This window comes from Chrysochloris asiatica, unplaced genomic scaffold (genome assembly GCF_000296735.1).
Source record: "Chrysochloris asiatica unplaced genomic scaffold, ChrAsi1.0 scaffold00218, whole genome shotgun sequence".
NCBI classification, from domain to species: Eukaryota; Metazoa; Chordata; class Mammalia; order Afrosoricida; family Chrysochloridae; genus Chrysochloris; species Chrysochloris asiatica.
The window spans coordinates 915,836-931,821 of NW_006408736.1; the positions used below are offsets into that span (position 1 = coordinate 915,836).

Below are 15,986 nucleotides of genomic sequence, written 5' to 3' on the forward strand. Positions count from 1 at the left end.
AGGTCGGAAGTTCAACCTCACCAGATGCTCCTCAGAAACCCTAAACAGGCTTATTATGGGTAGGAACAGACTCTTGACTCCACAGCACTTAACAACAACAACAACACTAGTCAATTTGTAAGGCTATAAAGGTGTCAAATAATTTCTGAAATTCTATTAATATTTTAATTTCTACACTTGAGTTCCTTTTGTTTCACAGCATCTTCCTATGGACATTTCCTCATTTTTTATCCCCCAGGTTTTTTGGTCTCTTAATTATTAACTTTGCTTTTTCCTCAGGATGTTTTGAATAATTTGGGATCTTGTGAACTGGATGAAGATGATCTTATGCTTGATCTAGAATTTATAGAGGAACAGAATCTTTATCCTTCAGGTAAGTGTTGAATAAATGCACAGCATCATACAATTCTGATCCTTAATTATTTTGCTTCCAATGATAAAATACACATTATTTAATTGCATTCAGTCTTTTCAATTCCAACTTTGTTTATTCTATGTGCAAGGCACATGTTGGATACTATGGTTGATCAAAAATAAATACCACATTGATCTGTTCCTCAATGATCTTAACATATTTTGGAATTATAATTCAGGTCAAAAGATAATTTAAAAAGAAAGAAAACTAAACTATAAAACAACAATTTTTACAAGGAAATAAATGTTCTTATTATATATTTAATGTTTTAAAAGTTAAGATTTTTATAAGAAAACAATTATATATAACAATTTTACTGTATGTGTATTTTATATTGCTGAATAAAAATTTTGTGGGTTTTTAAAAGCTTTTATTATGAACTGAGTGAAGGTTTACAGGCAAAACCATCACTTTTACATTCAACAAATCATATACTTTCTTTCATCTCAATGATTACAATCCTCTCCAAGCAACAACAGTTTCCTGTGTTACCTACTTCCATTCCACCCTCATTCCCATCCCTTCTCAACTTTGTCCTTAGTTAAATGTTGCCTTTTTGTTTTTGAATGATTGTCCACTACATGGTGAGCATAGCTTTCTAATGTCATTATGCCCCCTATAAACCTACTTTGCTTGGTAAGATGGAGGATCAGAGAAAAAGAGGAAGACCCCCAACGAGATGGATAGGCCAGGTGGCAGTATCGAAGGACGCAAGTGTGGCAACAGCAGTGAGGTTGGCCCAGGTTCGGACATTGTTCTGTTCTGCTGTACATAGGGTCGCTATGAGTTGGTGCCGACTCGCTAGCACCTAACAACAACAATAAACCTACTTACTGCTTGACTGAAAATTAGAACATGAAAGTGAGTTCTTTTCCAAACCTGAAGGGTGGTTGAGGCCAATAGTCTCAGATTCCTCCATTCCCTATCTCCCCTGTAAGACCGGTCCTGATTTTTTTTTTTTTTTTAATATTTACTTTTGTTCTACATTTTCTGCTGTTCTATCTAAGATCATCTAATGTGATCCCTTACAGAACAATTGGTAGTGTTAGCCAGGCACTATTTAGTTCTTCTGATGTCAGAGTCATGGAGACTTATGTTCACATGTTCTATTAGTTCATTGGACTAACTGATCCTAAACTGCTTTAGTTATCTCCACTCTTCTTTCTTATGCAAATGGAGAGACCAATAACTGCACTTTAATTGGCCACTGATGAGCTTTTAAGATCCCAGCGGCTACTCACCAGAGTTGTTGTTGTTGTTGTTATATGCCGTGGAGTAGGTTCTGATTCATAGAGACCCTGTACAGGGTTTCCGAGGCTATAAATCGTTACAGGCACAGAAAGCCACATCTTTCTCCCATGGAACATGTAGAATATTGCCTTTGTGGACTATGTTATGCCAATTGATCATGGTATCCCCTGAGACTATGATCCTGAGCCCCCAAGCCCAGCAACTCATTGACTTTAGATGTTTGATAATATCTAAGACATTTTTATCATTAAACCCATTGTATGCTCTACCACATGCATAGCTGTGTTTGCGACATGTGCAAATATTATGAGGTAAATTCTTATTGATGTAATTAGGAAGGCACTTACTATATTTGTAATAGTTTAAATTTCTATAAAAGGTCATGTCTCCAAATACCAATAATAATCTTTCTGAAGTACCTTATAAAATTTAAGTTTCATTCAGATTTATACATTTGATAACAAAGTTAAGTTTTTGCATTTATAATTTTTATTGCTAGCAACGTATTTAATATAGTCTTTTTAAATATTAAGTACATATCACAGTAAACTTCAGCTTTAAGTTTTGTGTGGCACTGTGGGCTAATGCGTCAGACTGCAAAGTCGTTTGAACTGCCAGGTCAGTGGTTCAAGCTCACCAGCTACTCCTTGGAAACACTATACAGGGTTTCTATGGGTCAGAATTGACTCGATGGCACTTAACAACAACAACTACTACATATATTTAGAAATGTCAACCTCTTGGGATTCTTCATTGTTTAATTTGTGTGAATTAGACACAAATACCTCTAATGTTATTTTAAGCTGTAACTCGCTTTGATACATTCTTGTTCAGAGGATATTTTCTTTCTGTTTGTTGTTGTTAAGTGCCATCGAGTTGATTCCGACCCATATCTATAGTAAGTTCTGACCAAAGTTACTATAGATAATTTCATATTTAGGGGCTCTGGTAGCGTAGTGGTTAGGAGTTGGCTGCTAACCTCAAGGACTGACATTTGAAGCTACCAGTGTTTCTGCGGGAGAAGCATGAGTCTTTCTGCTCCTGTAAATATGTGTTGTTGTTGTTAAGTTTCATTGAGTTGGTTCTAATAGCAACCCTGTATGGGGTTTTCTTGGAGACCTGGTGTGGCGCTGTGGGTTAATGCACCAAACTGCAAAACTCTTTGAACTGCAAGGTCGGCAGTTCAAGTTCACTAGCTGCTCCTCGGAAATCCTATACAGGGTCGCTTTGGGTAGGGATCAACTTGATGGCACTTAACAACAACAATGGGGTTTCTGGAGTCCTGGTGTGGTGCTGTGTGTTAATACGCTAGACTGCAAAGTTGGTTTGAACTGCAAGGCTGGTGGTTCAGACTCACCAATCGCTCCTTGGAAACCCTCTAGATGGTCGCTATGGGTTGGAACCAACTTGATGGCACTTAACAACAACAACATAGGGTTTGTGAAGAGTACCTGGTAAGCTTGAGCCACCGACCTTGTGGTTCAAATTGATTTTACAGTCCAGTGCATTAACCCACAGCACCACACCAAGACCTCTGTAAAGATTTACTGCTTACCCTATTCAGGGTCGCTATGAGTAGGAACCTAGTCCACAGCACATAACCATCACCAATATCATATTAATAAATGTTGAAAGACGACAATAACTATATATTATTTGATTTTAAGGTGAAAGTAAAAAAGCTGCATTTTAAAGGTTTGACTTAACACAATTGTTTTTTATTCAAATATAGTTTTTCAAATCATTATGCAGATGCATTATTGTACAATTGTATGATATATTTGTATTTGTTTTATAAGAGTTATATATTATGGGAATGTCAAAAGGTGCAATATGTTCAGAATGAAATTTGTCAATATCTAGCAAAATTATGTATGCATTTAACTTAGACCTAGCCATCGGACTCTTAGAAATATTAAATTCTTAAAATATTCACAAATGTCAAAATAATGCATTTATTTGCAACATATTTGTAATACAAAAAAATTTAGAAACAACTCAAATGTCTATTAGTAGATATTAGTTGAATATACTGTGGAATACTAAGCAGTCGTTAAAAGTAATAAGAAAGATATTCATATGTACTAAAGCAAAATTTATGATACATTGTTGATAAGAGAACTTTACAGTGACTAGATTAGGCTGACAAGACCTAGACTCACTGGTCAATCTTAACTAAAAGTGTAACAACTAGACATTTTGTGCCTCTTGGTAAGATGTAGACAGAATTATACAGCACCACCTATGAAGTGCCATTCCCTCCTATTGAACTGTGATTTTACAGGAACTTGAGGAGAGAGAGAAAAACTTTAAACGTTAAATGGCAAATGGTGCTATGCTTTGCAGCAACCAAATTCAGAATGTGAGAAATTCTATGTGATAAATGTCTGTGTTCTTAAGGAAAAAGAAATGGCATTGTAAAAGAAAGATTGTTTCAGATAAAAAGAGGCTTAAGCAACATAATAAGCAATACAGTGTGAGATTTCTTTTGGTATACTTATTTTTTTAAAGCTAAAAATAATGTATTTTTTTAAATAAGTTAACAAGAACCCATCCATCCACTGCCATCTAGTTGATTCTAATGCATAGGTATCCAATAGGACAGAATAAAAGTGCTCCATAGAGTTTCTGAGACAGTAAATCTTTACAGAAACAGATAACCCCATCTTTTCCCCACAGAACATCTAATTCATGGGTTTGACCTGTTGACCTTTTGGGTAGAAACCTACTGGTAACTCACTTTACCATCAAAGCTCTTTGAGTTAATAAGAGAAATTTGAATACTGAGTTGTTGCTGTTAGGCACCACTGAGTTGTTTCTGATTTATAGCAACAATATGTACAACAGACAAAAAACTAACCAGTCTTGATTCCTCCACATAATTGTTATATTTAAGTCCACTGTTGCACCCATCTTGCCAGTGCATCACACTGAGCATCTTCCTCTCTTATGTTGACCCTCTACTATGCCAAGTAAGGTGTCCTTATAGAGCAACTGGTCCTTCCTGGTAATATTTCCCAAGTATCAAGAGATGATGTCTTGCCATCCTTGATTCATCATGACTTGTTAATTAATTAATTTATTTTTTTTGGTGTTGTAATGGTATTTTTATTGTGTTTTGTTTTTAAGGAAGATAAATTATTTGCTACTGATACATACAGTCAGAATAAGTTGTCTTGGCTTTGCAAGTATGGAGGAGGAAATAGATTAAGCAAATTTACAAATTGTTCAAAATTATCACAGCAGGGTAATAAGTGCATGGGGTGAAACTTTAGGAACTAATTATAATAATCTATTTGTGTGTTATTTGGAAGAGAATTACTAAGAAAGAAAAACAAAGTAATAATTAAAAAGAACAACAGATAATGTAGCAATCTCAGCTGTATTTGGCATGCAACCATAATTAAGAGTAAAGAACACCTCAAAAATCTCAAAACAGATTAATTTGTTTTCTTGGGATGCTTAACCTCTTTAAAAATTAATTTCTCTTTTATAAAGTAACGCTAGTACATGTACTTCAGTCATTTTTTTTTTAATGGTATGCTATGAAATTCCTGAGTCTTTTCAAGGTGTAAATAACTTGGCTGAAGCCAAAGCAAGGGTACTTTATTAATCATCAACCCAATCATTCACAAGATAATGACACACTTGCATATTTGAAGTACAGTTGTTGTTTTTTTTTAAAGTACAGTTTTGAAACTATTCCTTAGAGGTACACAGGTTTGCTTCATGTTGCTTAATAAAATATCTTTTGAAAACTGATTTCACTTTATTTGCTACTGGTTTGAAAAGAGCAGCAAATATTTATTTATTCAGATCAGTTCAGAAAGAAGAATGTCTAGTTGATTTTGTTAAATACAACATATTTTTTTTATTAAGAAGCACAATTAAAGGTCTTCTCAGAATACGCAAACTTCATTATTGGTATTGATTAAAAAAAGCAATTGTTAAACATTCTGTAATGATGGTTTTAGTCAAAGAAAAGTTATTTTCAAGAGTCTGAAAACTAAAATTATGATACCATTGAAATCTATTACTTATATTATTGAAAATCACTAAGAGGCTTGAAAAATTGCATTAGGACTAAACATATCAATCTTTGTTATGTTGTTGTTGTTAAGTGCTGTGAGTTCTGACTTATAGCCACTATGTATAGGGCTTCTGAGGAACGGTTTGTGAGTTTGAACCTCCAGCTTTTTGGTGAGTGTTTATCCTACTGTACACCACACGAGGACTCCAGTCTTTGCTATCACGGTTTATTAAAGCAAAGATATAAATGCAGCAATCTATATCTGCGCAAGGATGACGCAAAAATTCTTGAAGCATTCCATATTTAGGATTTCTGGTGTGACGCTGTGGGTTAATGCGCTAGACTGCAAAGCCATTTCAACTGAAAGTCAGCAGTTCAAGCTCACCAACTGCTCCTTGGAAACCCTATACAGGGTCGCTATGGGTCAGAACTGACTTGATGGCACTTAACAACAACAATAACATATTAGTAGTATTTGAGTTATGGTGTTGGAGGAGAATGTTGAAAGTATCATCGACTGCCAAAAGAACAAACCAATCTGTGTTGAAAGAAGTACAGTCAGAATGCTCCATAGTTTGGACATATTATCAGGAGCGACCAGTCCCTGGAGAAGGACATCATGTTTGGTAAAGTGGAGGGTCAGAGAAAAAGAGGAAGACCCTCAACTGGATGTATTGGCACAGTGGCAACAGCAGTGGGCTCAAATCTAGCAATGATTGTGAGACTGACATAGAACTGGGCAGTGTTTCATTCTGTTGTGCACAGGGTTGCTATGAGTGGGTACTGACTCAATGATACCTAACAACAACAGCAGCATATTAGTAGTAAAAGAACCCTGGTAGCATAGTGAATTATGAGTTGAGTCGCTAACCTGCTAACTACAAAGTTAGCAGTTTGAATACCAGTCACTCCACAGGAGAAAGATGAGGATTTCTGCTCTATTAAAGTTTCAGAAACTCTAAACAGGGTCACTAAGAGTTGGAACCACCTTGATGGCACAAAACCCCACCACCACCACATTGTTGCTGTGTTGTTGTTGTAAAGTCTGTCAAGTCGGTTCTGACTCATAGTAACCCTATATAGGGTTTCCTAAGAGCAGCAGGTGAGTTTGACCTGCCGACCTTGTTAGCAGTCCAGTGCTTATCTTACAGCACTACAGGCTTAATGTTGTTATCAAGTGCCATCAAGTAGATTACGACCCATAGCGACCCTGTATGGGGTTTCTAATGAGCAACTGACAGGCTTAATGTAATGGCCACAATGAACTTTTTAAAGATCATAGAACTGTTTTTGTTCTGAAAATATTGTTTGCACATTAGTAAAAAGTTCTGTGTTAGAAATATTTGTAATCATAGTTTAAGACATGAAGTTTTACTCAGTTTGGTATACAAATAATTATGGCTATCACTGCAAAGATCTATAGCAACTTGCACATAGCAGCTGCTCATTGTTGTTCAATAATATACGTGCAATATGATTGTACTTCAGTACTTGCAAGGAATTGGTTCTAAATCCTCGGCCCACATCCTAAAATCCTCTTTCTCACTCCTGGCACTGAAGGAAAAGTCCGTGGATCTCAATTCACTTATTGTATTTGCATGTAGCACTGTAGGATAAGTACTGGATCACATGGTCCACTTTAACTGACCAGTCGTGGTTTCAAACTCACCAGCCTCTTCTTGGAAACCCTATATAGGGTCACTATGAGTCAGAAGCTGCCCAATGGCATGCAACAACAATGTATGTATATCTGTCCATATACTTCGAATCATCTCTAGATTACTTATGTAAATGTAATTGTATTTACATGTAATTACAAATGTAAATGCTATGTAAATTATACTTTACATGCTCTCTTTTAACAGATTGCTATGACTATTAATTGCTTTCTATTTCCCCATTTTTTTTTTTTAAATCCATGAATAGCCAAGTGTACAAGCAATATGAGTAAAAGCACATGGAAACATCTTGCATCCTAAATATATACTACAAAAGAAATACACTTTCTAAAATAGCATGGCACTGTAGGATGAGCATTGTACACAGGTCAGCTATTCAAGCCCACCTGCTTCTCTTGAAAACAATAAAAAAGACAATTCAATGAAAGAAATATATATAAACTCATAGTGGGTTCCTCAAAGTAAATTTACCTTTAGGGAAAAAATGGAATCAACTATTGTGAATAATTTACTTTGATGTTGGTGCTATCTAATTTTATACTTATGAATTTTAATATAAAAAAGTCTTCAGTATAGAAGTCTATACACAGGACTTTTGGTTTGGGGGGCAGCAAAGAAAGCCAGGTAGGGAAGGCTCCGTGGGAGAGGGATTGGAAACCCACAGAAGTAGCACTTGCAGACCAACACCAGAACTCTGGATCTACCACAAGGTCCAGGATGTCAGTTTCCTGACCTCACAAGTGAAAAAAGTCACAATATAAAGAAAAATACCATGAGTTAGGAATCTGGAGACAGGACTCCCTCTGCGGCCACCCCACCCAGGCAGAGTTTAGAGGGCGGGACTATAGCAAGACCCTCACAGGGAACAGGCACTGAAAGTAGTGCAGGGACATTTGCAAAAGGAGGAGTAGGAGACACTACACATTTTTTTCCTCCTCTCCCCTGCCTTCTTTGCCCAGCCTGGAGACCTTCAGTCATGTGGGTGTGCCCAACCCCCCCCCCAAAAAAAAAAGTACAGCACTGACCCCACAGTTTTCCCACCGTATGGAGAGAAGGAGCTTGGTGGCTATTTATGACATCAGCCTTGGGGACCCAGCCCTAAAATTGAGTTGTGCAGGACCCTTGGTGGTTGGGTGCCTTGGAGTTTGTTTCAACTCATCACAACTCTGTGTGGGGTTTCTGAGGCTGTGTGTCCTTGCAGGAGTGGAGTGCCTCGTCTTTCTCCCGCGGAATGGCTGGTGGTTTTGAGCTGCTGACCTTGGATTTGCAGCCCGATTCATGACCGCTGCACTACCAGAGCTCCTTGTGCAGGACTCTTAAACAGGCCTATATCACAAGAAAAAAAGCAGGCACTTCAGGCCTGACAGACAAACCATAGAACAACCTGTAAAACCCCAACAAAAAAGGACTCAAATATCTCAAGAATTATGCTGTGCACACGCAGATAGCTAACTGACCTTCAGAGACAAAAATAGTGGACAGTCTTTCTCTCATTAACTTCTCAATATCTACCCATTCACCTCCACGGTGGTGACTAGAGGAGGGGCCTGAGTGAGCAGATAACCCTACCCACTGCTGGAGGCTTCTACCATGCACACACATGAGACAATCGTCCAGTTTTATTTTTGTTTCAAAGGGGTGGTTTTTGTCTCTGCATTTATATTGCTTCTGTTTTTGGTCCTTTTGATCACACATCTTTCCAGGAGGAGGCAGCTTTTTCTCCCTATGTTACTCAAGAAGAGACAGCAATAGTGGCCATATAGCCAAGTGACAAACCTACCCCATAATATTTCACATTTGAGACAAGAGCCAACATCAGCTGCTAAGCATTACATGCAAAAAGGGAAGCCTATCTCCTGATCATATCCACTAGGAGACACCCAGTAAGCTTAATAACACAAAAATAAACATCCATTTAAGCATTAAAAAAAAAAACCCACATAACTCCTGGAAATGGCAAAAAAAAAAAAAAAATATATATATATCAAACACAACACATGATCTCAAAACATGTCCCAAAACAGAAAAGAGCAACTGAGACAAATGCACTGAAGATGAACAAAGGCTCCCCAGAAGAGGAAGATCAGGTTTTGGATTTGACTGAGAAAAAATTCGAAAAATGATATGGAAACAAATTCAAATGTTCCGAAAAGGGGTGGAGGAAAACAATGAAGAAATCAGGAAAGTACTATAAATTAAACAAAATTGATGGAGCAATGGTAACAATTCAAAACCTGCAAAAAGAAGTCCATATTATTAATAATAAAATGTCAGAGATGATGAATAATAAAATATCAGAAATCGACAATACACTGAAAGGGGAAAGGAGTAAAATAGAAGAGATGGAAGCCAGAGCTAGCGATCTGGAAGACAAATATCTCAATACTGCTAAGATAGAAGAGCAAGCTGATAAAAGGATTTTAAAAATCTGAAGAGAGTCTAAGATTCATGCTGGATAACATGAAGAGGAACAACTTAAGAATTATTGGCATTCCAGAACAGAAAGAATCAGAGAAGTCGACAGAGTAGATAGTTGAGGAGCTTCTGGAACAAAATTTCCCTAACATCTTGAAAGATAAGAAGATAAATATTCAAGAAGCCAAATGTCCCCCAGGAAGGTTAGACCTCAAAAGAAAGTCAACAAGACATACAATAATCAATCTCTCCAAAATCAAAGACAAGGAGAGAAGTCTAAAAGCAGCCAGGGAGAAGAAAAGTGTCACTTACAAAGGCAAACAAATCAGATTCAGCTGTGACTATTCAGCACAAGTCATGCAGGAAACAAGGCAATGGGGAGACAGATACAAAACCCTGAAAGAAAAACAAAAAAACAAAACTGCCAACCAAGAATCGTCTATCTAGCAAAAATATCAATCAAATACGATGGTGCAATCAAAACATTTCAGGATAAACAGAATCTAAGAGATTTTATCAAAACCAATCCAGCACTTCAAAACATCCTAAAGAGAGTTCTTTGGATTGAAAACCAACAAGAACAGACAAGAACCAGAGATTGACAGGTGTGCCTACACCAACTGGAACTCAGTTGACAGATAGCAGAGTTCAGAACAGAACAATAATTACAACAACGAATTCAAAGGAACTGGAGGTCAACCAAAGATCAAAACAATATCAATGTCAAAGAAGGAATAAATGTAGAAACAGAGATCCAGGTGGTGAGGATGTCAGGTAGATTACAGAATACAATAGATTTTCTTAAATGGAGAGAAAGGTTAATTATAAATCTGAATGTTAATAGACTATAAGGTAACCCAAAAGAAAGTTAACACTTCACAACTTACCATGAAAATGAATTTCCAAGTAGAGCAAGCAAACTTGAAAACTAAGAAGAAACCAACAAGAAATAGCACAAAAAACACAAACTCAGCACAGGAAGTCATTCAGAACAAAGCAATGAACAGCACTACCAAAAAATTAATATAATGGCAGCAATTAATTCTTACCTATCGATAATTACATTGAATGTCAATGCATTGAATGCACCAGTGGGGAGACATCCATTAATAATTGGAACATGGAATGTATGAAGTATGAATCTAGGAAAATTGGAAGTTGTCAAAAATGAAATGCAATGCATAAACATCAATATCTTAGGCATTAGTGATCTGAAATGGACTGGTATTGGCCATTTTGAATCTGATAACCACATGGTTTACTATGCCGGAAATGACAAATTGAAGAGGAGGTTGTTACATTCGTTCTCAAAAAGAACATATCCAGATCAGTCATGAGGTACAATGCTGTCTGTGATAGGATAATATCCATGTGCCTACAGGGAAGTCCAGTTAATACCACTATTATTCAAATTTATGCACCAACCACTAAAGCCAGTGAGGATGAAATAGAAGAATTCTACCGCCGTCTTCGATCTGAAATCGATCAAACATGCAATCGAGATGTATTGATCATTACTGGTGATTGGAATGCAAAGTTGGGAGCAAAGAGAAAGGATCAGTAGTTGGAAAATTTGGACTTTGTGATAGAAATGATGCCAGAGAATGCATGATGGTGGCAGTTATGCACCTTGGAGTCAGTTCTGACTCATAGTGACCCTGCACATGGTTTCTGAGGCTGTAAATCTTTACGAGAACAGAAAGCCTCATCTTTCTCCCATGGAACAGCTGGTAGTTTCTAACTGCTGACCTTGCAGTTCACGATCTGATTCGTAAACACTACACTACCAGAGCTCCTTGGAGAACACATGATAGATTTCTGCAAAATCAATGATTTGTTCATTCCAAATAGCTTCTTTGGACAGTGTAAGAAATGACTATACACATGGACCTCACCAGATGAAATACGCAGACATCAAATTGACTACATCTGTGGAAAGAGGCAATGGAAATGCTCAATATAATCATTCAAAACAAGGCCAGGGGCAGATTGAATCATAAATTGCTCATATGCAAGTTCAAACTGAAGCTGAAGAAACTGAAAATAAGTCCATGAGAGCCAAAATCTGACCTTGATTATATCCCACCCTAATTTCGAGATCCTCTGAAGAACAGATTTGATACATTATACAATAAAGACCGAAGACCAAAAGAGTTGTGAGATGACATAAAGAACATCATACATGAAGAAAGTAAAAAGTCATTAAGAAGACAAGAAAGAAGTAAAAGGTCAAAATGGATATCAGAAGAGACACTGAAATTTTTAACTCCAGTGGTGATGCTAAAACAAATGGAAGAAATGAGGAGGTCCAAGAGCTGAACACAAAATTTCAAAGATCATCTCGAGAAGATAAAGCCAAACATTTCAACAAAATGTGCAAAGATCTGGAATCAGAAAACCAAAAAGGAAGAACACGCTCAGAATTTCTCAATCTGGGGGAACTGAAGAAAAAATTCAACCCTCAACTCTCGTTATTGAAATATTCTCTGGGCAAATTATTGAATGATGCAGAAAGCATCCAAAGGAGATGGAAGGAATATACAGAGGAATATACCAAAAGGAAATGGTTGATGTTAAACCATTTCAAGAGGTAGCATATGATCAAGAGCCAATGATAATGAAGGAAGAAGTCCAACATGCATTGAAGGAATTGGCAAAGAAAAAAGCACCAAGAATTGATGGAATAAAAATTGAAATTTTTCAAGAAAGTGAGGCGGCACAGGAGGCACTATGCCAAGAAATTCCTAAGACAACTATCTGGCTGACTGATTGGAAGATAACCATATTTGTGTCCATTCCAAAAAGAGGTGACCCAATGGAATGTGGAAATCATTGGACAATTTCTTTGGTATCCCATGCAAGTAAAGTTTTACTAAAAGTAATACAGAAATGGCTGCAAATATACACTGACAGAGAACTTTCAGAGGTTCAAGCCAGAATCAGAGGAGGACATGGAATGAGAAATATTATTGCTGATGTCTGATGGATCTTGGCTGAAAGCAGAGAATATCAGAAAGATGTTTACTTATTCTTTATTGACTATGCAAGGCTTTCAGTTATGTGGATCATGACAAACTATGGACAACTTTGTGAAGTATGAGTATTACAGAACACTGAATTGTGTTCATGAGGAATCTGTACATGGACAAAGAGGCAGCTGTTTGAACAGAACATGGGAACGTTGAATGTTTTAAAATTAAAAAAGGTGTGTGACAAGGTTGTATTCTTTCACCATACTTATTCAACCTGTAAACTGAGCAAATAATCCAAGAAGCTGGGTTCTATGAAAAAAAACGTGGCATCAGGAGTGGAGGAAGACTCATTAATAACCTGTAATATGCAGGTGGTACAACCTTGCTTGCTGAAATTGAAGTAGATTTAAAATATTTACTGATGAAGATCAAAGAGCACAACCTTCTGTCTGGATTGCATCTCAATGTAAAGAAAACAAAAATCCACACTACTGGTCAAATTAACAACATTCTTATCAATGGAGAAAAGATTGACGTTTTCAAGGACTTCATTCTTCTTGGATAAATGATCAACACTCGTGGAAACAGCAGTCAGGAAATCAAATGACGTGTTACATTAGGCAAATCTGCTGCACAAGACCTTTTTACAGTGTTGAAGAGCAAAGATGTCAGCTTGAGAACTAAGGTGTGCCTGACCCAAGCCATGGTATTTTCAATAACCTCATATGCATGTACAGTGAAAGCTGTACAGTGAATAAGAAAGACCGTAGAAGAATTGATGCATATGAGTTATAGTGTTGGAGGAGAATATTGAAAATGTCATGGGCTGCCAAAAGAATCAATAGATCTGTTTTGGAAGAAATGCAGCCAGAGTGCTCCCTGGAGGCCAGGATGGCCAAATTTCGTCTCTCATACTTCAAACACATTGTCTGAGGGACCAGTCGCTGGAGAAGGATATCATGTTCGGTAAGGTGGAGGGTCAGAGAAAAAGAGGAAGACACCCAGCAAGATGGATTGGCAAAGTGGTAGCATCAATTGGCTTAAGTGTGGCAATAATACTGAAGTTGCCCCACAATCAGGCAGTGTTTCGTTCTGCTGTGCATAAGGCCACTATGAGTCAGTATTCACTCGATGGCACCTAATAACAACAACCTTGGTTACATCTCTCTGTCCCATGGTTACCTCATGTATAAAACAGGGAATAACTATAGTAACTCTTTCATAGTATTTGCAAAGCATTTAGTGCAGTGTCTAATGATGCCCAGGAAGCTTCCAGTCTAGTCTAATAATCAAGAACAGGGACATAAGGGAAATTCTTGCTGCAGGGAGGATTTTCAAGCACAGTAGGATCCATTATGTGAATCCATTAATAGAACAGAAAACATGGGATAAATGCAAGTGGAGGTTTTACTCAGATTCAAAATGTAAATCTACTGGTCAGCAGTGAGATATTAAATAAATTATGAAAAAGGAGGAAAACAGTACTAAAAAAAAAAAAAAAGGTTCTTTGGGCAAATTATTGAATAATGCAGAAAGCATCAAGAGAGGATGGAAGGAATACACAGAGTCACTGTACCAAAAGGAAATGATTAATATTCAGATGTTTCAAGAGGTAGCTTATAATCAAGAGCCAGTAATACTGAAGGAAGAAGTCCAAGGTGCATTGAAGAAATTGGCAAAGAACAAGGCACCAGGAATTGATGGAATAAAAATAGAAATCTTTCAAGAAAGTGAGGAGGCACAGGAGGCAATCACTCATCTCTGCCAAGAAATTTGGAAGAAATTTGGAAGACAGATAGTTATTTGGCTGACTGATTGGAAGAGATCAATATTTGTGCCCATTCCAAAGAGAGGTGACCCAACAGAATGCGGAAATCATTTGTTCATCTCTTTGATATACCATGTGAGTAAAGTTTTCCTAAAGGTAGTACAGAAACAGCTGCAAGCATACATTGACAGAGAACTTCCAGAGGTTCATGAATTGGTGCATTTGAGTTATGGTGTTGGAGAAGAATATTGAAAGTGCCCTGTGCTGCTAAAAGAACCAACCGATCCATTCTGGAAGTAGTGCAGTCATAGTGCTCTTTGGAGGCCAGGATGGCCAAACTTCGTCTCTCATACTTTGGACATTTTGTCAGGAGGGACCGGTCGCTGGAGAAGGATATCATATTTGGTAAGGTGTGGGGTCAGAGAAAAAGAGGAAGACCCCCAATGAGATGGATTGTCCAAGTGGCAGAATTGATGGACTCAAGCGTGGCAACAGTAGTGAGGTTGGCCCAGGATCGGGCACTGTTTCGTTCTGCTGTGAATAGTGTTGCTATGAGTCGGTACCAACTTGATGGCACCTAACAACAAGAAGACATTATTGGATTCAGCAGAGTGTCAGGGTATAAGATCAACATCCAAAAACAGTTGGATCCCTCTATTACAACAATAAAAAAACTGGAAAAGACATTAAGAAAGAAATACCATTTACAAAAGATGACCAAAGGTTGAAATATTTAGCAGTAAATGTAACCAGAGAAACAAAGGACCTATACAAAGAGAATTACAAAACACTACTACAAGAAACCAAAAGGGACTTACAAAATGGAAAAACATACCATGTTCCTGGATAGGAAGACAAAATATCGTCAAAATGCCAATACTACCTAAAGCAATATACATATATAATGCAATACCAATCCAGATTCCGGTGACAAATTTCAAAGAGTTGGAAAAGACTATTACAAACTATATATGGAGAGGAAAGAGACCCAGGATAAGCAAAGCACTGCTCAAGAAAAAAAAAAAAAAACAAGGTTGAAAGCTTCCCACTCCCTGATTTCAAAATCTACTGCATGGCTACAGTGGTCAAAACAGCCTGGTATTGGTAGAATGAAAGATACATTGATCAGTCAAACAAAATTGAGGATCCAGAAATTATCCAGCCAATTGATTTTTGACAAAGTGTGTACGTATGTTACATTGATAGGAGATAGTCTTTTTAACAGATGGTGCTGGCAGAACTGGAAAGGGATATGCTAAAGATTGAAACAAGACTTTTACCTCACACCCTATACAAACACCAACTCAGCATGGATTAAAGACCTAAATGTGAATCCTAAAATTATGAAAGTCATCAATGAAAAAATAGGGACAAATGTGAGGGCTCTAATACAGGGAATACACAGACTACCAAACATTTTGAAAACTACACAAGCAAAAGTAGACAAAATAGATGA

General features: G+C 37.2%; 1 protein-coding gene across 1 annotated transcript in view; it reads left to right on the top strand.

Moving 5' to 3' along the window:
• The window catches only part of CCSER1 (coiled-coil serine-rich protein 1), a 1,871,951-nt gene that overhangs the window by 141,784 nt on the left and 1,714,181 nt on the right, over nt 1-15,986 (top strand). The window contains exon 3 of the mRNA XM_006872972.1: nt 280-373. Coding sequence (XP_006873034.1) covers nt 280-373 — 94 coding nt within the window. The remainder of the gene's footprint in view (nt 1-279; nt 374-15,986) is intronic.